We start from the raw sequence: 23,026 nt of genomic DNA on the forward strand, positions 1-23,026 counted from the left end.
GATTTTAGGTAAAGTTTGACGTTTGCCTGCTTTGTAAGACAATGATGTGGGATCCACGCGAGAAACCCTCAGCTACCCCTATTGCGACGTCTCCACATTTGCGTTTTGGACCCCTTTCTTTCCCAGGTACTAGGCACACACAAGTGGGGTACTGTTTTTATTAGGAGATGTGTGGGAACTCGGTGTGGTAGGAAATTTGTGGACCCCCACAGGTTCTGGAACTTTTTGTCACAGAAATCTGAGGAAAATGTGAGTTTTTAGCCAATGTTTGAGGTTTGCACACACATGTAGGTAAGTAAATCTTGTGAGATCCACGCAGGTCACACAACCTCCTAGGTCACTAGTTTTCAGAAATGTCTGTATTTGGGTTTGGTAGGTTTCCCTGGGTGCCAGCCAAGCTAGCTTTTTAGTAAACCCAATAGCAAAAAAGGGCCAGTTTTGAGTTTAAATTCTTGATCTGTCTGTCCAAATTGCATTTAATGACTTTTCTATCGACGGCACTAGGCCCACCCACACAAGTGGAGTACCCTTTTTAATCCTGAGACATGTGGGAATGCTGAGTGGTAGGAAATTTGTGTTCCCCAGCAGATTCCTAAACCTTTCCCTCACAGAAATGTGAGAAAAATGTGTGTTTTTATCCAAAGATGTCTGCAAGTTTCTTAGTGAAAAAAACACCTTGTGAGATCCACGTAGGTCACACCACCCTGGACTTCCCTAGTTTTCAGAAATGTCTGGGTTTGTGCAGTTTCCCTGGGTGCTGGCTGAACTAGGACCCACATTCCACAACTGCCCACACTGCAAAAAAGAGTCGCTTTTGAGTGTAAAAATCAGATTTTTCCTTGGTTTTATTTTGGGCCCTTTCCTGGTAGGTTTCCATAGGAGTCAGATGAGCTAGGGCCCAAAATCTACAGCTATCCACATTGCAAAAAAAATATTGATTTTGCAGGGTGAAATGTAATGTCTCAAGGTTGCATTCTTGGGCATTTTGTGTTGCAGGCTCTAGGCCCAGCCACACAAGTACAGTACCATTGTTATTGGGAGACGTGGGGGAACACAGAATAGTAAAACATTTGTTATTACCAATTGGATTCCTCTGTATTTGTGGCTTCCAAATGTAAGCCAGTGTAAAAAAGAAGACATTTTGTGAAATGCCCTCTGAATCACATAATAGTATGAGTGACCACAAATTCAGAGGTGTACAAATGTCTACTGTTCCTAACCTAAGTATCTTGTGCACATTTCAGAAATACATAGGTGTCCAACATACCGATTTTCCATTCTTTATAATTTACCATGTGGACTGATGTATAGTTGGTACACAATGAAAAATTATTGTAAGATCCAGGTCAGTTGTTAGCTCTGGGTAACGCGGTTTATGGAGAACGTACAAACCCTAAATATACCCACGGCCAGAAGGGTCTGTCAGACTGGCTGTTTTCTCCCACTCATTTTCATTTCAACCATTAGTTTCTTTGGGAAAAACCTCGATGGATCTATAAAAATTTTAAATTGTGTCTACTTTTCAGAAATGTATGGGCTCACCCATGAGTTTGACACCTGTTTCCACCTCACAGTAAAGCAAAAGTTAGAAAAAATTGATTACCTCTTAGAAAAATGCATAAAATGTGGTAAAAAATAGTTTTTTGTTAAAATTCTGCCTGTTTCTGAAAGTTCTATCACAGCAAACCTTTCGCTGATGTGATTTTTTAGAAAGAAACAGCATACACTTTCTTGTAGAGCACTTTTGTCCCCATTTTTCCCACAAAAAAAAAAATAGATCTACATTTTGGATATTTTTTTCTGTCCCCGCTAGTATAATCTATAAACCCTCAGTTCCTTCAGAATTCCCAGGATGTTGGGAGGAAAAAAGTATGCAAATGTAGTGTGCATACCATTTGTGGAAAAAGAGTTATGAACGTGTGAATGTAAGCTTTCCCAAACATCTAAACAAGCATTGGCATAGCCAATAGGTCTCGCCTTTTGGACCTTATAAGTGTTTAGTTATCCAGCACATTATCCTTGGTGCAACAACATTAACTCAGTGCTTAATTTGTGCCGGTGCTTTCCGGTGCTTAGCACCGGCACTTATTTGACAGGGCCGGGGCTATTGAATTATGCTCCCGTATACGATGGGCCCTGAAATTATTCAAATGATTGTACCTACCTGTTCTGCTTCTGCTGCATGTCTACCTGGGTGTCTAGAGAGTGGCCCGCCCAGGTCCAGGCACAATCGAGGGTGTGACGCAGTCATGCGCAGTCAATGTAAACGGCATGTGCGTCGTACGTAGGATAGGACCAATTTGGTAGCGCCTGCGCTGCCACACGTGGTGAAATCAGCCGCCACGCCGGAGATTTCTTGTCAGAGGTTGCTCTGCTTTGTAACGGCCCAGGACATGAAGTGTGCAAGATCGTCTATGCCAGCTGGAGAGAGAGGGAGAGGATCGCTCGATGACGTCATGGCCCATTATTGAAAGATGTTTCCGCAGAACTGAAGCGGTCTTCACCACTTTTGCCCATTTAATCCTCGAGTTCACCCACGCCTTTCTAAAGTGAGGCTTTGTGTCCTTCTATCTGCACCAATGCTACCATCTGTTCAAAAACCGAAAATAATCTAAATCAACATTTCCTTTCGTCCTGCTGCAGCCGTCATCAGTGCAGCTGAAAGGGTAGGAGAATATCGTTTTTTTTTGCAGATTTAAGTAGCACAAACTCGACGACCCGAAGGTTACGTTTACGCAAGGACATGTTCATTCTTTGTTAAGTAAGGGGAGATAAGTGATTTGCCCAGATTCACAGGTTGGTGAGCCCACACCAAGACCTGGTTCCACAGCTCAAAAGACGGCAGCACTGCCTGTTAGGCCAAATTCACTCCACAGTTATTTTTATCAACCGAGGCATACCTAAAAAAGAAGATATTACCACAAAATTTAAGGGAAAACGAGAATGCCATTTCTTCCAACAACATACACCCATTGTGAACATTTTTACCGTTCACATACTTTTTAAAAAGGCTTCGAACACCATAATTCTTTCCTGTATATAATCTGTATGTGGCCCCAATCTACCACTGATTTTTTTTAAAGGCAGTACATATTATTTATTTTTCATGACTAGTGCATTTTAATGTCAAAACTGTTTTTATTTATAACGTTAAAATGTGACAAAACTCTGTGCGTATGTTATATTCATAAGCATCTGAGTTGTAAATGTGATCAGTTTAATAGACAACATGTGTATTTTTGCACAGTTCCATGGTTGCTATGTGCTGCTTTTGTATGACCTCCAGGTTACCTAAATGACAAGTCAGCATATCCTCTTTGTTTAAGGTGTATGGTAGGTGTTATGAAGACTTGGAGGTAGGTGGCATGCTGCAGCTTCAGCCAATACTAGCTTTGCAATCCGCATGCCTTTTTATGTTTTTTTAAGCCCATGTGTGTTGCACAAAACTAGAAGCCCCGTGATACAAAGTGATGTTGTGTACAAAGCCAGGAGGGATTGAACGTGTCAGACGAAACGCCGAGCCTACCAGCTGCATTGAACTTGACACTCATCCTTAATACTTCTACAAATGATGGGAGAAGGTTTGAGTTTTAGGAAGGACAGATCAGGGACATCTTAAGGATTTTGTGATCCCCGGGCCAAACTTTTTTTGTGGGATACTGTTGAGAACAGGTTTGAATTTATGATCCAGTTTCAGCTCTTTCATGCCCTCATTGGCCAAGTCACAGGCATACTCTCCAAATTATAAATGTGTTTTTATCAAATCTTCAGTGATAGTGACGTGTGTTTTCTATATTGTAATACAGCAGCTGACTAAAAGTATTGTAAATAATCTCTGTGACCATTTCCAATTTTGAATATGTGAGGTCTTGTTTCAATCTAAAAGAAGCTTTATGAATATTACACGGTGTGTATGATCAAAGTCCTACAGGGCCTAGGACTGTATGATTAATTCTTCTGTTAAAGGTCTAGTGGTAAGACAAATATGGGAAAAGCTGACAAATGCCAGTGTGGTAAAGTTCCCAGTGGAAGGATTCAGTTCTGTACGTGTGGTAAAGAGGCTGATGTGTGAAAAATGTCTGTATGGTAAAGTAAGTCACTGGGTTAAGATGGTTCTGCATTGTGATTGTGTTAAACAGCCGAGTATAGTGTATTAAAAATGTCTTGTGTGATGCATGGTTCCTTCCATGTGATAAATTATCATTTGGATAAAAGATCTCCCTTGTGCTGCAGGATCCCAGTGGGTAAAAGTGTGTTTAGAGTGTTGTGAACTGTTACTTACTGTTCATCAGGCAGACTGGCGTGGAAGCACTACATGCGCCTTGAGGCGCTGGGACCCACTCTATCTATGTGGTGGTATTACATCTAGATTTTAGCAGTGCCAGTTGAGGATGTGTGTGAAGCCAATAGAGTAAGTGGATGGGGCCAGTGGAGGAAGTGGATGGAGTCGAGGGAAGAGGGTGTGCCTTCCTAAAAATTTTCAGCACCTGGACTTAATGTTTTACAAATTAAGCACTGCATTAACTGTTACATGACTAAACACTTATAAGGTCCTAAAGGCGAGACCTATTGGCTATGCCAATGCTTGTTTTATATGGTAGGGCACTCTGCTGGAATGAACGCACCTCTTTCCAAGGCACCTTACCAAAGTAGGCCTCGATGACAGCTCTTTGTCTGAGGCGGGAAGATAGGGGCTCTGCTGAATATATACGAACTGTGGCTCTCCTCTCAGCCCTGTGTAACACATAACAGTGGTGGATCGTGGTAGACAAAGTGCTTGGTGCTATGAAGCTAACCACACGGCAGGACGTCACATTTGGACAGCTGGAGTCCCATCCGTGCTGAGCTTTCACTGCACGCATCAGGGCAAGTTCTTAAGGCAATGGAGAAAACCTCCCAAAAGCATTGCATACCGCCTCATGAGAAGATCGCCATCTAGAGGTTTGAGAAGGAATTTCTTCCACAGCTATGCGGATGGTTCGCTTCTTCGAGTTACTAACGACACGGTGGTGACACCAGAGGACACCAGTCCAGAGCGCCCAATTAAAAGGACAGTGGACGCATCACCCAGTGGACGTATGCCATGCTCCAGGGAATCCCTCCTGGAGATCTCTTGGGGCTGTGGGAGGCAACAGCGCAGATGGGGCTGTGCAGCAGAGCTCACTGTGATGGAAACTGTGCTCTGATACTGCCCATAATAATGTGACATCACTAGCAGCGACTTCTACAGGGGAAGCCCAGCCAAGAGACAGTTCTTTTGGAGTCACTGCGAGGGCATCATGCTAAAAGCATTCTCCCTGCTTGGACTCATCTACCTGAAGTTCTCCGTTGCCAATGTATGAGAAAGGCTGAAAAAAGTTGCCGAAGACATAAAGTTGGCTTTCCATCTTTGCCTGAACAGAATGGAGCAGCTGGATGCTGATCGAGCTTGTGAAGCTTGGCACACCATGTGACATCATACCAAGTGTGCTACCAAGTGTGCGGAGGTTTCTAGGCGAATTACAGATTGGCAATGTGGAAGGCGTGTCCGTGATGGCGCAAAATAAACAACTGGGAGGGGTGGGGGGGGAGTGCGGCCGAGAGCAGGGACTGGGGCAGGCAGATTGGCAATCGGGAAGGCGTGTCCGTGACTGCGGCGGGCGAGTGCAGCGACGCGTAGCATTTACCTTGTGCAGCGACGCGTAGCATTTACCTTGCGGAAGCGAGTGCAATAATTGCTAACAGATGGCGCTGCTGCTCGCTCCCACAAGGGAAATGCCAAACGTGCACGAGTGGCAATTGAAACCAATGCAAAACATGCACGAGTCTCAAGCTAAGTGCTGAGCGATTGTTAAAGGTCCCATCCTAAGCAGCGCTTGCGCGCTGCGTAGGCGAGACCTAAAAAGGACTTAGCATTGGGGTAGAGTGTAGGGGGGCTTAAAATCCTCCTTGTCAAGAAGTTAAAGACTATGGGTTGATTTGGAGTTTGGCGGGCAGGTTACTCCATCACAAGCTTAACGGATATTCCGTCTGCCCTATTACAAGTGGAAATTGAAAATAAGTAAAACTTTATTTTGCTTTTTTGGAAAACAGGTGAAAGTAATTTTAATTGTGTTGTATGATACTTCATCACTGAAATGCCATGTTTTTAAGATGTATGAAAAAAATACATTTATGTACAAAACACACTGTAAGTTAACAGCACTGATAATTGTTATGTTCAGAAGATTTTTGGGGAGATCAAGAACAAAAACATACAGATAAAAAAAATGTAAGCCTATACTATCAGAAACTGTGCCATGTTCTTGTAATGCAATTCAATAAAGTTCATGACCATCTATTCCCTAGTTTAATCTTCTGCTGATCATATTACTTTAAGGTCTTAGCCAGGTACATGTTTATAGTCATCGAGTAATCGAATGTGATATGTTGTTGCAAAGTTGTGAAGAATGCAACACATTACGATAACAAAATCGTTAACTAGACTGTAGTTTAAGTAGTCTATTTAGAGATGGGCAGTAATGAAGCATCTATAAAAAAAAATGTCAGATGGTCTAACAGCGCAGCTTTCAATTCACACCTCTTTTGGAGGCAAGGAGCAATTTAAGTTTGATAATAGAGAGAGAGCTAGCTCTACTGTCAGAAATGCCCTCTCCAGCACTGGTCTGCCACAGGGCATAGCATTCGAGTCCTGCCATGTCTATGGCGGGCCTTCGATGTTGTAACAGACAAGTTCTGCTCAGTCCTGACCATCGTGCACAGCATGGTGATCACAGGCTGGAAAAATCTTCCACCATACAAAACTCCCAGCAAGTTTGGGAAACCTAAATTTACATTTTGAAAAACAACTGGAGGATTTGTCTTTGGAAAATATAACAAATTCTAATTGACATGGAAGGCCAGCCAGCATTGTCAAGTTTTGCAGAAAGTGTTACCTCCTTGCCCACTGAAGTACTTGCAGTGAAAAAGCTTAATCAACCGAGCAGGAAACTTCAATATGGCCGCCGATATTCTACATCTTGGTTGGCCAGAACCAAGGTATAAATGTCCTCCTCAGCCTTTGCATTGTCAAAATGGTATCTTAAAAGGCTTTTCCGCAGTCCAATAATCTTCTCTATTAGGTTGTGTGTGTGAATTTGGTAGGGTGGTACTTCTCTCTTTCAGTACTGTGAAGGTGTATTATTGTTTTTGAAATTCAGTGCTTCAACGGGTATGCATCATCACCCGCATGTACAACGAAAATATGACAAAAATCTCCTGGTATGAAAAAAGTAGAACATAAGCTGTTGTCATCAGACACATGCAAATATACAACTCAAGAGGGCAGTATATGTTTGAGCAAACCTACCCAGTAGCCAATTTTGGCTAGTTGTAGGGATACCATTGTTTTAGTGATATTGCTGTTTTGAACTCTCTTAATTAAGCAGCTCCATGTGGGAAGCAAGTTCCTGTCTTCATCTGCTTATCATCATGTTCAGGATCTGTTGCAAAATGCTTCCAAAGTCTGCCTGTAACACTCCTGCTGCTATGGCCACTTTTCCTTGAAAGGAACCAGTGGCAGAGAAATGGAAATGCTAAGAAATTTACTAGTGGTGGGACAGCAGCTCAATTAGTAATTTTTGATTCAAGTTCTTCGATCCTAGCACATAACCTAGCAACAAACGCTTCAAAGTTGAATCTGTAAAGTTTCAGAACAGACTCAGACAGCTGGGGGAGTAAGTGCTGCCCCCGCTTTTCTATGTAGTACAGGACCATCATGTTATTCATCTTTACGAGCACCACTTAGCCCTTGACAAGACTGTAAAACGCTTTTACGTCTAGGTGGAAGTGAGTAGTAATAGGTAGTTGATGTGTTGACCCAGACACTGAGGGGTCCAGGTACCTTGCATGGTCATCTATGCGAGCTGTGTGCTCCAACTAGTGAATGATGCATGGGTGGTGCCTGTCACCTGCAGAAGAGGATCCAAGAAAGACCTGCTGAGCAATAGATTGTTGCTGCTCCACAACTGTACAGAACATTGAATGCGTTTATCAACACTAGATCATCTTAATAACTGCCCCATTGTGACCATGTGTAGTATGGCATGTGGCACAATTGCTATGAAAGTGCCCACCATACCTAACAAATTCATTACATTCCTTACAGTGAGTGGATGAACAGACAGCATTGCTTACCTGTGCCTTAGATGGATTATTTGCCGTTTACCTCACATGTGACAAATACATTACTGCAAGAAAGGAGGCCCAAGTTATATATACTGAATGTGCCTGGCAGAAAACCAAAACACACACAGGATTTGGTACGACGCCTTGAAGGGCATTAGATTGACGCCATGCATGCAGTGCAGGTTAATGTTTGAGAAGTCCAATTTGTCAGCTTGTATGACCATGAATTGTTTAAGTTTTGGCATAATACTCAGAGTACATGTGACAATTTGCAAAAAATGTGACAAATGTAAGAGTGCGTTTGGAATATACTGACTAGGGGGAAATCTTTTGAACGTGCCAGTGTAGTTAGGCAACGTGGTTCATTTTGGTGATGGCTTTAACTGTGGTGTGTCGTAAAGTGGTGAGGTGTTAGATCTTTGGGTAGGATTGGGGCAATTTGCTAATGTGTGCTATTACAGATGTGAGTGAGCTGGTTGAGGTGTGCTACATTTGGGGATGTGATGAAAGAGGTGGTGTATGTTAGGTGTGTGGCATGAGCTCAATGACATGTGGTATTGTTGCATTTGTGTGTGGCTTGAGGATCAGTGTGGTGTATGGTATGCCTGAGAGTGTGGTATGAGCTTACTGAGGTGCTGCATGTCTGTTCTGTTTGCCACTGGCTGGTCTGAGTGAGATGTGGTATAAAATCAGTGTTTTGGGTAAAAACTGTGTGAAGTGTGACATGTCTGGGTAAAAGCTGTGTGAAGTGTGACATGTCTGAGTAAACGCTGTGTGACGTGTGACATGCCTGACTGTATGGGGAGCTTGGCGAAGAATAAAGTGTTTTGATGGAACATGTGAGCAGAGCAAAATATGTTATGTTTGGTTGAGAGATGGGTGTGGTGTGGTGTGGTATGTTTGGTTATATATATAAGCATGGTGAGGTGCAGCTTGTTTGGGTGTGTGGGGTAAGTCTGTGAGTGGTGTGTTGGGTTATTTGTGTGTGAAACTTGTGGATCTAGGTGAGGTGAAGTATGTCTGGGTGCAATTGATAATGCTGGCAAAACCTGGTATTATTCAATGTTTTGGGTGTGCTTTGTTATAAACAAGAGTCAATTGCAGAGCAGCACCTAGTTAAGAAACTAAATTAAAGAGCAGTGAAACAGCTCACAGTGAGGAGATTTTACAACAACACTAAGGGTGCCATTCCAAATTCATTCCACCACTGAACTGAAAGACCACATTCAGTATGAGCTGCTGAGACAACCTAATTCATGTCCCTCTTCTGTCCTCACTAGCTCCTCATTAAACTCTTTAATAATAAGTACCTTTCCACTGAAGGGCAACAAACGGAATAGTAGACATCCTCTTACCACTAAGCACAGTATACTTCAGCGCTTCTTGTGCCATCATGTTTACCAGCCCATTGAGCAATGCGTCCAGAGTGTTTCCCAATTCCATAAGGTACTTGGATTCCCAGGCCAGACAGTACTGCTCGGTGCTCTGCAGCAAGCTCTGCCATGGGGCAGCAAAACTTCCTATGAAAAGACAAACAGACAAAGTTAGGGCAGGTCAGGGAATCATGGTCAATTTTAGAAACTGCAGAAGCATTCTCTTCCTTATGTGTGGTGGGTTATAGCACAGACTGTTTGTATACAGAGCACAAGGAAACTGATGGATTATACAAGGCATACAATGAATAACATGAGGACGCAAAAGTGCCATTCTGAAGGCGAGACTCAATCAACAGAAAGTACCACAACCTTATCATCAAATTTTTATAGTACAATCTTGACACAAGATAAGATACATCTGTACATCTGAGTTAGTAATCTCAAATGTGGTGTTTGTATTGCCCAAACTATGAACACAATCATCTCAAGGCAAATCACTTGCCCTATGTTAAGTGCACAAAACAGATAGCGTGTGTAAGCTATCAAAGTATACATGGCATAAGCTATGTAATTAGCAACAAAGAGCATGAGTTGGTCATTCTGTAGAGAGGCCCAATGAGAAAGTTAGTCTAAGAGAGGTTGAACAGCAGGTAGGATTAAGTGATAGCTCGAGTGCTCATGACCACTGAAGATTTTGGTTAAGTGGGAGTAAATTATGCTGGTGGACGAAAGTCGGAGTGTAGACAGAACAGGGTCTTATAATCAAGCATTGAGTAAAAGACCGGCCTTGTATTTAACCAAGGGATGCCGGTTTAGCCACACTAGCCCAGCTGCTAGGGTTGTCGAAGGGGTTTGTCATCTCTAGGTCTTTGGTAGGAGGAAGGACTACTTTAAGAACTTTCCTGAGGGAGTTTATGGGCAGGGCCAATATGATGAGTAAAAATTGTTTGGAGGCTAGAACAGCAGTTTGTCCCTTTCGGTGTATGTGCTTGCATAGGAAGTGGTCAGACAGCTATGGTACTACGCACCCAGTAGGGGATTTGGAATTTCGTTTGTTTCCTCACTAGGTGCCAATGTAATTTTTGGAGGAGAGGGATGACACGGTCTTTAGCTTTCGGTCCAGCTGTAAATCTAGTGGCAGCATTATGGGTTCTTTGCTGCGCTACCAGTGTCACAGAAGCTTCAGCATTAGTAAAGGAAGCATGCTTGAAATGTGTGGACTCAATTTCTAAGTAAAGATACTGCCAGCACACGAGCTGTATGAAGACTATAGTACAAGCTGGCTGCAAGAACTGACTGGATGAATCTCACAATACAAGTAAATAACATTGGATTTACAATTCAGACCAACACAACTCCTGGCCCTTGAAATTCAATAAGGGGGGAAAATATGCTTGAGGTGGCTGTTTTTGAAGTGGTAATGAAATTATTTTTTAATTATGAGAACATAGCCAGCAACTGACCATGTGCCGATAGCTAAAAAAGACAATTTTAAGGCAAATGGAAGAAAATAAAAATAGTCCCTGCCACAAGCCTACCCCTCCTGTTTGTGCTAAAGCAGGGAATTGAAGTCTGTGAGGAAACAATACGCAATGAAGCCTGAAAACAGGAATCCCATCCATTTTTTCCATTGTGCTGACAATCCTGTGCTGCGGGTTGGAAAGCTCCAGCAGCACACATGAATCTGAAAGGGGGATTATGTATATATAGACGACAGAAAAGTGAGAGCAATGTCTCTCAGGTCCAGGACCTCTCCCGGCAGCCTAAGTTCAGGCACCTGGGTACCTCAATTCCTTGAGAGGAGACGTGGACAATGCTGAGCACTTGACAAGGGCTTCCTTGGGGCCTGTGGATTCTATTGGATTGTAGCTACATGACTGCTGTAACACCAGTCTGCCATGCTGAGCAGTGCTGATCTCCAGGGGAGCTCTGGCCTGGGCTAGTGCTGAAGCAGGCGTTTGGCGGCTTGTAGCTTCTTCCCCGCTGTCCACTACTGAACGCAATGCAGAGCCCCCTGGAATGCTCAATTTTGAGAAGGACTATACAAGGACCATCTTTGTCAGGAGGTGCCCAGAGAATCTGGAACTACCTCCCCATGAGGTCTTGCTATCTGCTTCCTAGGGAATATTTAAAAAAAGATTTGGAACTCATCCGGTTAGAGAGGCATCTCTCTTTGTTACTCCCTAAAACCTTACACTTTGCCCGTGATTAGATGGTTAGCGCTCTTCTTACTTTGCTGCTGTTCCACTCTCTGCCATTTGTTATTCTATGCATACACAACTTTCTATCTCAAACTATGGTATACTCTGTACTTATGAGAAGTGTTCTACCTATTCCTCTTTTCTACTGTATGAACTGTATTGACCCCTGTAAATCTCCCAGACATTCCCTTTGGGCCTGGTTCACTCTCCGCAAAATTATAAAAGATGAATTCAAATAAGCTACATGAATATATCCATCTGAACACAGGTAGTAACAACATCAGAAACATTTCAAATGCACTTGAAACTATCATCAAGGATGTATGCATTCGTTTTGCAGTTCAATAAAGTATTATTCAGTGTTTCAGAACAGCAGAAAATCGCTGACATGTAGATATGGTTCACTCAACTTGCTGTTCCCAACCTAGGATTCTAACACATTAAGAGTTATGAAAGCGTGGGCTCATGCTAAGGAGAGGGAAACATTTGAATTAATCTGAAGAATCTTGGACTCAGTTTTAGGAGTTTAGCCACTGGCTGTTCGAGTTATTGCCCAACTTGATAAAGACTCAGAAGTGCCCATTCGAGACCCTTCTGGTCTCCACGTGAAGAGGAATAAGACTGAAGAAGTCTTGCACACCTTTATGAGAAACAGTACAGGAGGAAGCTATCACCTTCATCAACCTGCAGAGTTTTATGCCACTCTGACTTTCTGTAAAAATCAGAGTAAATTGGCCTTAGATATAGTCAAAGATCAATTACATCAGACCTTGGCATATCTACCAATCAAAATAGAATTAAGGCCTGATGATAGCCCAATTAAATTGTATGAGCTATTGTGATCGCCACAATCTGAACATACACAGACCATCAATAATTAGAACATACAAATATATCAATTCTTTTCCCAAAAAACAAAAATCCAACTTACTGCACTTGAAACGAACTCATGTCCCTTTAAGGATTGATGGTAAGATTTTCAACAAAATATTAGGTAATCATCAAAACCCTCTCCTGTTACAAAAGGTATCACAATGGACTCTGACATATCAGTGTACACCAGCTTGCGATTCTCCTAGCAAGTCCCCAAAAATATGTAGCAGCAGAAGAACCCACTGGATTGAGCTATACTGGACAGATTCAAATGTAGAAGGAAAGGCAACTAGAAGATTGGAGCCCCTAATGGAAAGAATATCCGAGTTTAAGCACAAAGTCTTCCCAACAGCCCCGGAGGGGCATGCTGCAACTGGCTGCACAAAGGCCCCTGGACAAACGACTACCATCACCAGCATCAGAAACGAAAATGGCAACTAGGTAAGGGAAAGCCGACAGTCAACCCACAGAGCTACCAACTGACTCCCATCACTGTAACGAAATAGCATCACACAAAGAGAAAAATGTAGCAACAGGAACCGACCACAGTGCAGATCACTATCACCAAGGCCCCAACACGAGGCTACCAGATCACCATTCCCAGGGAACCCAGCAAAGACGCATGATGACAGCAGATCGGAGCCAATCTCAGCCCAGCCTTGGGTAACACAAGGAAACACCCAGCAAAGTAAGAAGTTAGAGTTACCAACGAACCACAGACAGGAAACAGATTACAATCGGCCTCATTTTAGGAGGGCTTGCTACAAACAGACCTTTTTACATGACCAACAGCACTGAGCATGTTAAGTAAGGTCTTGGGAGGCCCGCAGTATATTGGGAAAAGCTGTGAACACACAATCAAATATAAAATATGACAACTTCCAGAAACCAAAATGCCCAGCCAAGCTGAAGGCGTCACATGGAATACAGTGCAAAGTGGACAAATATAAGCCATAGCATGGGCATACAAACAGCTGGAGCAGCTTATGAGAGGAAGCAACTAGCATTGTTCAAGAATGCAAACCCAGCAAGCAGAACAAGGCACCCCTGGAAATGAAGTCCAGCCTCAAAGTAGCACAACCAACCATAAATGAGTGCTGAAAAATAAAGAGAGGAAGATCCTAGACACAAGGAAAATGGGAACAAGCCTGCAGGTACACAAAGGATTCAATATCCTGGATAAAATGCGAAATCCATATACCTCTACAGCAAAACACAACTTGTTGACTTAATCACGCAGGACCCAACCCAGGGCACCTCTGTACAGAGCAGAGCCAGGCCCTGGACACATACTTTGTTGGGTGGGAAGGGAACAACAGCTGTCCTGTTCAGAGTACAGAATGTGAAAAGACACCCCCCCCCCCTTTCTTTAACCCTCTGTTCTATCCGGCCTTCTGACGCAAGTGCTCAATTTCTTTCTCTCTAAATTTTTTATTGCATTCTCATATTTTTTTTGTTCATGGAGTTCATTAGAAAAGATATTTAAGGTAATTTCTGCGGCCTGCTTTTATACAACACTGTCTAGACACATAACAGGATATTTTGCCAAATGAGAAATATTTCGGGTGTTTAGAAAGCAGCATTGGCAGACAGAGATGTGGGGCCTGTCCTTCCTTTTGAAGTTGCTACACATAGATCAGTAATAGTAAATTTGGACAAGGCATGTGTGCAATATGGACACATTCCGAGTCAATAAAAGAACTGTTTGGATTAGAAACAAGGTAAATCATTCATCTCTTTACATTCACAGTAAAATTTGTACCCATCTGCAAGAAGCAGGGGTCACTGAACAAGAACCGTTCATTCTCAGAAGAGAAATGCCATTTTGTAGATCACACCAGACTTCAGGATCCAGAGTTTAAGTTGGGTTGGGAGGATAGGACAAATATCACATTGACAGAGAGCAAAGTGAAAAGTTGTTCAGCATTTTCAATTTAGACATCTTACAATTTGAATAGGAATCTGAATGCTGCCAGAAACACGATTTACTGGTGAAGGGGCAATGGTAGGATTGTAACCCAGGTCTTCTGGTTCTATCCATAGCTTGTAACCCCTATATCAGATCCACGAAATAGACAATGCGAGTCAATACAGCGTATGTCTTCATTAGAGGTATAAATGTAGATTTTCACACAATGGTGGAAATGTCACCAGTGTAAATGGCACCGCTGGCATTAAGTATTCCAAACAAATTACCAAATGCTACATCACAGGAGCAAAAGTGTCTAAATCTAGTGGCTTTTCCACTATTGATGAGCAAGAGGTCCAATATCTGCTCTATGATGCAGGAAGTATTTCTCTTTGCTATGCTGTAAAGAACTGGTTTATGACTGAAGCAGGAAGTACCAGTACAGTACTACAGGTATCCATATTTATATGCTCCTGGAATATACCAGGCAATTCTGAGAAGGCCCCTGAGAAATGGAGAACAACAAGTTGGAATCTGTGCTTCCACTCAAATTCTGTCATGTTTATCGCCATTTGTGGGCACTTTATCTCCCACACCTTCTGCCTGCTTTCAGAAAGAGAAATACCCGGTGATGAAAATATCAGGCATGCTGTCTTCACACTTAACTTTTAATCCTGATCCGATAAGTTTAGGATGGTATAGAAAGAGATATAAGAAATAACTTGTGAAGTTTACTTAAAGGTGGCACTTATGGTCTTGGTTTAGTTGCAGAGTACACAGTTTTATGAGAGAAAATGCAACTGCTTCCTTCTTACCATATTTGCCAGTGCACAGCCAACCTGTGATGGCAATGCTGATGTGAAGATGTCTTCCTCCAGTGAGCGGCAGGAATTCAAACTCTTCAATGGCCCCAACGCGCTTCTTCATTTTGTACCCTAAGACCAGAAAATCAAGTACCTCAACATTAGAAACCACATCAAATATGAGTTTATTATTGGACAAAAACACCCTAAGAGAGTAGAGTGTGAATCTTACAGGGAAAGTACAGTGTGTCCCAGTGTGCTTTGCCTTTGCTTGTTAACTACTGTCACCTGCTGATCTCTCTAAAAAGTACATCCTTTGCTCCTGACAGCCACACTTACAAATATTAAGCTCATACTGTGCCTAGCAAGAAACCACCACAACATAAAAGGCAGCCTGAGAGAATACAGTGTGTCCTACATACCCCAGCTATTGTGCCTCAGGTCTGTGGTCATGGGAAGAATTGGTATGAGCCGAGGTGAGTAATACACGAAAGCGCCCACCAAATCATGCAGCCACAAAGGCTCAGTGAAGTCACCCTTGCTCCCTGTTTGGTATCAGATTGATGACAAAACTGGTCATGAAAAGTGACCAACAAACACAGCTATAGAAACAACACCGTTCAGTTCTGAAAAGAAGTAGAATAAGAAATGTTGATACAGTATAATACACAAAAGAATTCAATACTAAAAAAGTATAAAAACTGAAAAACAGAAAAACTCAACCTGTCCTCTTAACACTCTTCCCATCCATATATTAAACCAGTTTCCCCTAAGAATTGGTAAATTAGGATATTTAGATAATACTGGGTGGAACAAGATGTAGCTATGTAGGGACAAGTGAGCAAGAATACCAGGAAAATGACAAATGCTATACACAAGGAGAAAATTGAAGTGAGAGTCAGTCCGGCCTCGACACTAATGCGGGCAGATTTTTAAAGAGACTTACCCTATTAGGGAAAACAGAAAAGTTATGTTGATGGTTTTTGTGATTAAAAGGATGTATGTGCATATGTATGTTTGTTCCACCAGGGTTCTGAATTGTTGTAGCCCTTCTATGATATCATGTCAAGCCATTTCTTTCACACATTTTAGCCTCCTAGTGGTTTAGTGAATGGGATTCCCAAGAGAACCGATACTGTCCTCTCAAACATTTTTAAATTACGTAAACCGGCTTGTGAGATCTTTCCCAAATCATCTTCTTCACATTTTAAGTAGAAGTCATTGCAACATATTTGTCACTGTTTTTACTATTCCAAGGATAACATTTGTCTTCTATTCAGTTGGTGTTAAGATGTTAACAAATTCTTAATTAAGTAACTCCTGCACTTTCATACAGTGTTTATGTATATCTAAGCTTTTCCAAAATGTGGTTGTATGGCTCATGGACAAGTCTTAAATGTTAGCACTATCTGGGTCTCACCTTTATGTAGGTCACTGTGGAAAGCAGTAATAGGAAAGCAGTTTTTCTACTTGTGTTCCAATTAAGTGAATGTGTCTCACATATGCTGCACAGAGTTTGAGACACTACCTGAAAGGCCGCTGTCCGTGATTGTATTTAGAATGAACAGTGAAGAGAGCAGTGTGGCTGGAATTCTGGGCAGTGGAAGATGACTGAGAAAGGAGCACGAGGTGCAGGACTGCTTTGCCCTATCAGGTACCCTGAAGAGGCCCAGATTGCATGAAGATCACATGGTGGTATTTTTTCAAAACCCTATCTGGGGCCCTCATGCTCATGATGAGTGCCAGGGCTCACACTTTCAGAGCCAAACATGGGAGATTCTGTCTTATTATTTTAGAAGGACTCATCAAAAGATGGAGCATAAGATTACTGAATCTCAGGTAAACCATCAGGAGATCCTATGGTATTGGTGTAAAAATGATGTCTCTGGTTCTGCAAGACATCAGACAGGTAGAATGGGAGAATGTAGAGAGTGACCGAGGGGCATGTGGCAAGGCTACCCTCTGTGCAGACCCCAAGTGCTTAGACTAATCAAGGTCTCAGGTGTACTCTTTTGATAAGTTAGGCCTATAATGTGATATCAATGTAATATCCTAACTTTGTTCATAGAGCGAGAGCCTAAATCATTTCACTAGAACAAAATAGCCCATAAGATATCGTTCCTGTGAATGCAGAGGTCACTTGCTAATCTGTGGTATCCCTTCAACACCTACAGTATAAAAAAAATCTATGGCAACTTTATTCTGAAGCTAAAAAAGTCTCAAATCAAGGTTAGAACTATTACTGAATCTGAGGGGAAACCAGGAAGACTACCATAATAATTTGTTTGGTAATGTTCTTTTTGGTGAATTCTCTATCTACCTGTAGATTCCTCGTCTTTTGAATCCTTTGCAGATGCCAGACTGGATAGGGAAACTTCTGCAATAGCTCTTGTGTGTGGTAGGTGGTGCCATCGGCCTCCACCCGGGAATGATGAAAAGAAGCAGATATTAGCGCTTTCCCTGCACAATGATGTCTATTTTCCTCCTTTTTTAAACACTATCAAACATGCAGTCTGGCTGACAATACTGAAATGATGACCGGCAGAGAGGAAACCTAACTTGGAACCTTTGTTTGACCCGAAGTTCAGTTCATAAAACAAGGAAATAGGCAAGTGGTGGGAAATCAGCTGGTGGAAGGAGCATCCGCCAGAAAGAGTGTTACAGAAGGGAAGTCCTGTAGGACCAAATGGGCAAAACAGACCTTTCTTGTGGAACTTAGAGCCGATTTAGTAATGCCTGGTGAATATATGCATGGCATGCCATGTAGCAGCTAGGCAGATGTTAAAATGGGCTGTAGTCGCAGCTTTTTCTCAAGAGGAGTGGGTCCTAAGAGCCTCAAGAGGGTTCTTTTTGTCTAAAGCTGAACACAGTTTGATATAGTGGACAATTCATCTGGATATGGTTAGTTCCTTGACCGCTTTTCCCTTATTAGCACCTACAAAGCCAATGAGCAGTTGAACATCAATGTGGTACTCCTCATCCCATCAATGTAGAAACCGAGGAATACCATAAGTCCAACTGGTGTATCTTCTCTTCTTTCTTAGATAGATGAGGTGGAGAGAGGAAAGTGGGAACTGTAATGGACTGTTCTATATGGAAGCGTGACACCACTTTGTAAAGAAGGGATGCATATATCAGAAGAATCTGTAAGGAAAGTCTTTAGAATACGGAGGTTTAACTGTAAGACGTAAAGCTCACTCATGCGATGCACCGAAGTAACTGTAATGAGGAACACAGTCTACAGTTAGAAGCTGGAGAATGCAGGCATAGAGAAGCTCAAAAGGCATCCACATCAGGAAGGTCAAGAACATATTGAGTTCTTCATTGTGGCATGATAAAGAGACCAGAGGCAACAATGGGAAAGCACTTGAAATTAAGAGTTGCAATCAAAGCCATGGTGCGAGGCAAAGTCCCCGGGGGATGGCCTACCAGCAGAGTTTTATGCAACATATGTGGAGGAACTGGCACCGAAACGGGTTGCCCTCTATGCTGCAGCCCAAGACATGAGCAGCTTAGCAGAATCCCCTAGCAAAGCCCTGGTGATCCCACAAATGAAGCCAGGCCGCACCCCTCAAGATGTTAGGGTATGCCGCCCCTTTTCCATGCTTAACATGGACGATAAAATACTAAAACGGATATTGGCCACTCATTTTTTACCTCACATGGCCAAGCTGATCCATGCTGACCAAGCGGAGTTCAATCCAGGACATAATACAACATTCATATGCTTTTTTCATTCCTAGATGCTGTGGGCAGCGACAGTGGCCATTGACATTGAAAAAGCCTTCAACAGCTTACGTTGGGATATCCTATATCGAGTGATGTTGAATATAGGTCTGGGACCTGGGTTTGTCCAGTGGACTAAGCGATTCTATTTGGCACCTACTGCACAAGCTCGAACTGGCAATTTCATCTCCAACTCCTATATTACTGTTTGCCATCGCAGTTGAACCATTTGCTAGCAGCACATGCTCTGGAGCATTCTAACGGGGGTTGGAGCTACAGGGCATTTCACACTACACCGCCCAGTATGCAGACGATATGCTCTTGTTCCTGCACGATGTGGATGCGGACCTACCGGAAGTGATAACACACCTGCAGCACTTTGGAAGTGCATTAGGCCTGTGCATTAATTGTCAGAATTCCCGTCTGTAGCGACATTTCCCAGCCTCGAGATCTATGTGGACTTAACTGGGAAGGAACCTTCCTGAAATACCTAGGAGTTAAGGTTTACCATGACCCTCATGATCTCCTGGACGTTTACATTGGCGCAGCCCTTAGAGCACTCTGAACCAGTGCAGAATTCTGGAAGTCCTTACCACTATCCATGGCGGGAAGAATCATGGTGGCGAAAATGGTGGCACTTCTGGCTGCTGCATTACCTATCCAACCTGCCTATCATTATTCCCCGCCAAATATTTTGGGTCCTCGATTCACTGATGACTTGAACTTATCAGCTGGATGGGTAAACGCAGAGCCGCAATTGACAAATTGCTGCCCCCAACAGCTGAGTTTGCACTAGTGGCTCCAGACCTCGAGGCCTATTATTTAGCAGTGCAGCTCCAATGGTTCAACCAATGAATCATTCTTGGATAAACCCTGCGGGGGGACGCCATCTGCTTGGTTCTGAGCTCCCGAACCCTATTTCAGGTCCTTCTGAATCCCAGACAACCACTCCGGTAGGGTCCCACTGAATTTCAGGTTTTTCGCATGTACCAGTGCCCGTGCACCTTACTCTCCGGATCTTACACTACAGGGGTTGGAGCTGGTGGCTAGGGGTGGAGCACTGAGGGGGCTAGCAGAGTGGACTTCATGGGGGGATGACCTGTGTAGGAGATTCTTACAGAAATGGAGAGCTTCTCCTGTTCAAAGGCTTATCAGCAACTTTTGAAGTACTGAGGGGTCAATTCTTGTCACACAATGCGGTGGTTGCGACACTACGGGACCACTGGAGGACTGGCACAGCTAAACCCCCTATTCACAAATGCTGCCAGACTCTCTGCACTATGGCTGACAGCGTCAAAGCAGTCACATGTCTGTATCAGGCATTGCGGGCTGATATTATTATGCCGTTTGTGGAACTGAACGAAAAGTGGGAGGGGACCCCAAGCGGAGGTAGAATGGGCCTTGATACTTGCCAACACGTATACAGTATGTCGAAACGCTAGATTTAAATTAAATTTGACTTTTTCATTAGGACATACCTCACCACTGGTAAAATCATTAGGTTCTACTGAGCGGCCGAGGCATGCTGCTCAGATGTGGAGCGTTACAACAAACAAATGATGGACGGAATGCTGACAATGCAGACATTCTCCCCCAGTCAAGAGATCTGGGTTAAATCCATCGTTCTTTTGCCCACTACGCCACCCCAGTTTAGACATGGCCATATGCTAATCAGTCTTGACCCTGTGCCTCATGGGAACAGTCCAGCCCGAACTGCCAAGCCATGTCTTCCCTGGACCGGAATCAAGCATCCTAGGACCGGTTTCTGGCTATCAGCATATGTCCATCTCTAAACTGGGTTGGCGTAGTGGGCAAAAGAACGATGGATTTAACCCAGATCTCTTGACTGGGGGAGAATGTCTTATACGGATACAATGGTTCTGTCGGGGAATTACAATTGCTTTGGGATGTTAACAATATAAATGCATTACATGTAACATGTATCCATGATTTAGGAAAAGCAATGACAACACCCAAGCAATACTTTTGAATCGATATTTTTAAGAAAGAATAATGAATAATTGGGGCTACAAAAATACAATTGACAGAAATGTGAAGAAGAAGTGACATGTAAAAGTGAATACAAACGATACACTTAATACACTTAATATAACAAACACGATTGGGTAGAAGTAATTTTTGGAAGATTGAGTCCATATACTTGATCACATACGCATCCTGTTCATGTATGAATTGGTTTTGGAACTGAGACGTTGTGTGGACTCATGGTGTACGTCGACGTTTCGACCCTATGTTAGGCGCAAAATTTTAAAAAAAAGCGTCACGGCGGGTCTTCCTCGGGACGAAGGGGTAGAAGTGTAGCCCTGCGCAAAAATCAATCACTGCGCGTGAATTGGGCTTCTAATTAACGAAGGTCGGTATGAATTGACCTCCAGAGTGACACAGGTCATGAAAGTCTGGGAGGGTTGCCAGGTGATTAAATCCTTTAAAGCCAGTCGAGTAATTTTACATGATCTGGTGAAAAAGCATCTCTCCAGCTCTCAGTCCGATGCATTTAATCACCTCAAACCCAATTCATACATGAACAGGATGCGTATGTGATCAAGTATATGGACTCAATCTTCCAAAAATTACTTCTACCCAATCGTGTTTGTTATATTAAGTGTATTAAGTGTATCGTTTGTATTCACTTTTACATGTCACTTCTTCTTCACATTTCTGTCAATTGTATTTTTGTAGCCCCAATTATTCATTATTCTTTCTTAAAAATATCGATTCAAAAGTATTGCTTGGGTGTTGTCATTGCTTTTCCTAAATCATGGATACATGTTACATGTAATGCATTTATATTGTTAACATCCCAAAGCAATTGTAATTCCCCGACAGAACCATTGTATCCGTATAATACATATACCCAGGTTCTGAGGGACACAGGGTTACCCCATTATTTTGTATAAATGGGGGAGAATGTCTGCATTGTCAGCATTCCGTCCATCATTTATTTGTTGTAACGTTTTTCGCCCTAAGTGGGATGGGTATTCCCAGACGTGGGACCCGTGCTCACTACGTCACTGGAGTCTAGGTATCCTGGCTGATGACGGCTGATAGCCAGAAACCGGTCCTAGGATGCTTGATTCCGGTCCAGGGAAGATATGGCTTGGCAGTTCGGGCTGGACTGTTCCCATGAGGCACAGGGTCAAGACTGATTTGCATATGGCCATGTCTAAACTGGGGTGGCGTAGTGGGCAAAAGAACGATGGATTTAACCCAGATCTCTTGACTGGGGGAGAATGTCTGCATTGTCAGCATTCCGTCCATCATTTATTTGTTGTAACGCTTTTCGCCCTAAGTGGGATGGGTATTCCCAGACGTGGGACCCGTGCTCACTACGCCACTGGAGTCTAGCTATCCTGGCTGATGATGGCTGATAGCCAGAAACCGGTCCTAGGATGCTTGATTCCGGTCCAGGGAAGACATGGCTTGGCAGTTCGGGCTGGACTGTTCCCATGAGGCACAGGGTCAAGACTGATTTGCATATGGCCATGTCTAAACTGGGGTGGCGTAGTGGGCAAAAGAACGATGGATTTAACACAGATCTCTTGACTGGGGGAGAATGTCTGCATTGTCAGCATTCCGTCCATCATTTATTTGTTGTAACGCTTTTCGCCCTAAGTGGGATGGGTATTCCCAGACGTGGGACCCGTGCTCACTACGCCACTGGAGTCTAGCTATTCTGGCTGATGACGGCTGATAGCCAGAAACCGGTCCTAGGATGCTTGATTCCGGTCCAGGGAAGACATGGCTTGGCAGTTCGGGCTGGACTGTTCCCATGAGGCACAGGGTCAAGACTGATTTGCATATGGCCATGTCTAAACTGGGGTGGCGTAGTGGGCAAAACAATGATGGATTTAACCCAGATCTCTTGACTGGGGGAGAATGTCTGCATTGTCAGCATTCCGTCCATCATTTATTTGTTGTAACGCTTTTCGCCCTAAGTGGGATGGGTATTCCCAGACGTGGGACCCGTGCTCA

The 23,026-nt window shown here is 43.2% G+C and overlaps 1 protein-coding gene across 2 annotated transcripts in view; it reads right to left on the bottom strand.

The window, feature by feature from the left end:
- The window catches only part of TMCO4 (transmembrane and coiled-coil domains 4), a 481,254-nt gene that overhangs the window by 194,148 nt on the left and 264,080 nt on the right, over positions 1-23,026 (bottom strand). For both annotated transcript variants that reach the window (XM_085609111.1, XM_085609114.1), the window contains exons 8-9: positions 15,320-15,439; positions 9,501-9,665 (exon numbers count right to left, since the gene is read on the bottom strand). In XM_085609111.1, coding sequence (XP_085465237.1) covers positions 9,501-9,665; positions 15,320-15,439 — 285 coding nt within the window. The remainder of the gene's footprint in view (positions 1-9,500; positions 9,666-15,319; positions 15,440-23,026) is intronic.

Source organism: Triturus cristatus, chromosome 1_2, assembly GCF_964204655.1.
Source record: "Triturus cristatus chromosome 1_2, aTriCri1.1, whole genome shotgun sequence".
Taxonomy (NCBI): Eukaryota; Metazoa; Chordata; class Amphibia; order Caudata; family Salamandridae; genus Triturus; species Triturus cristatus.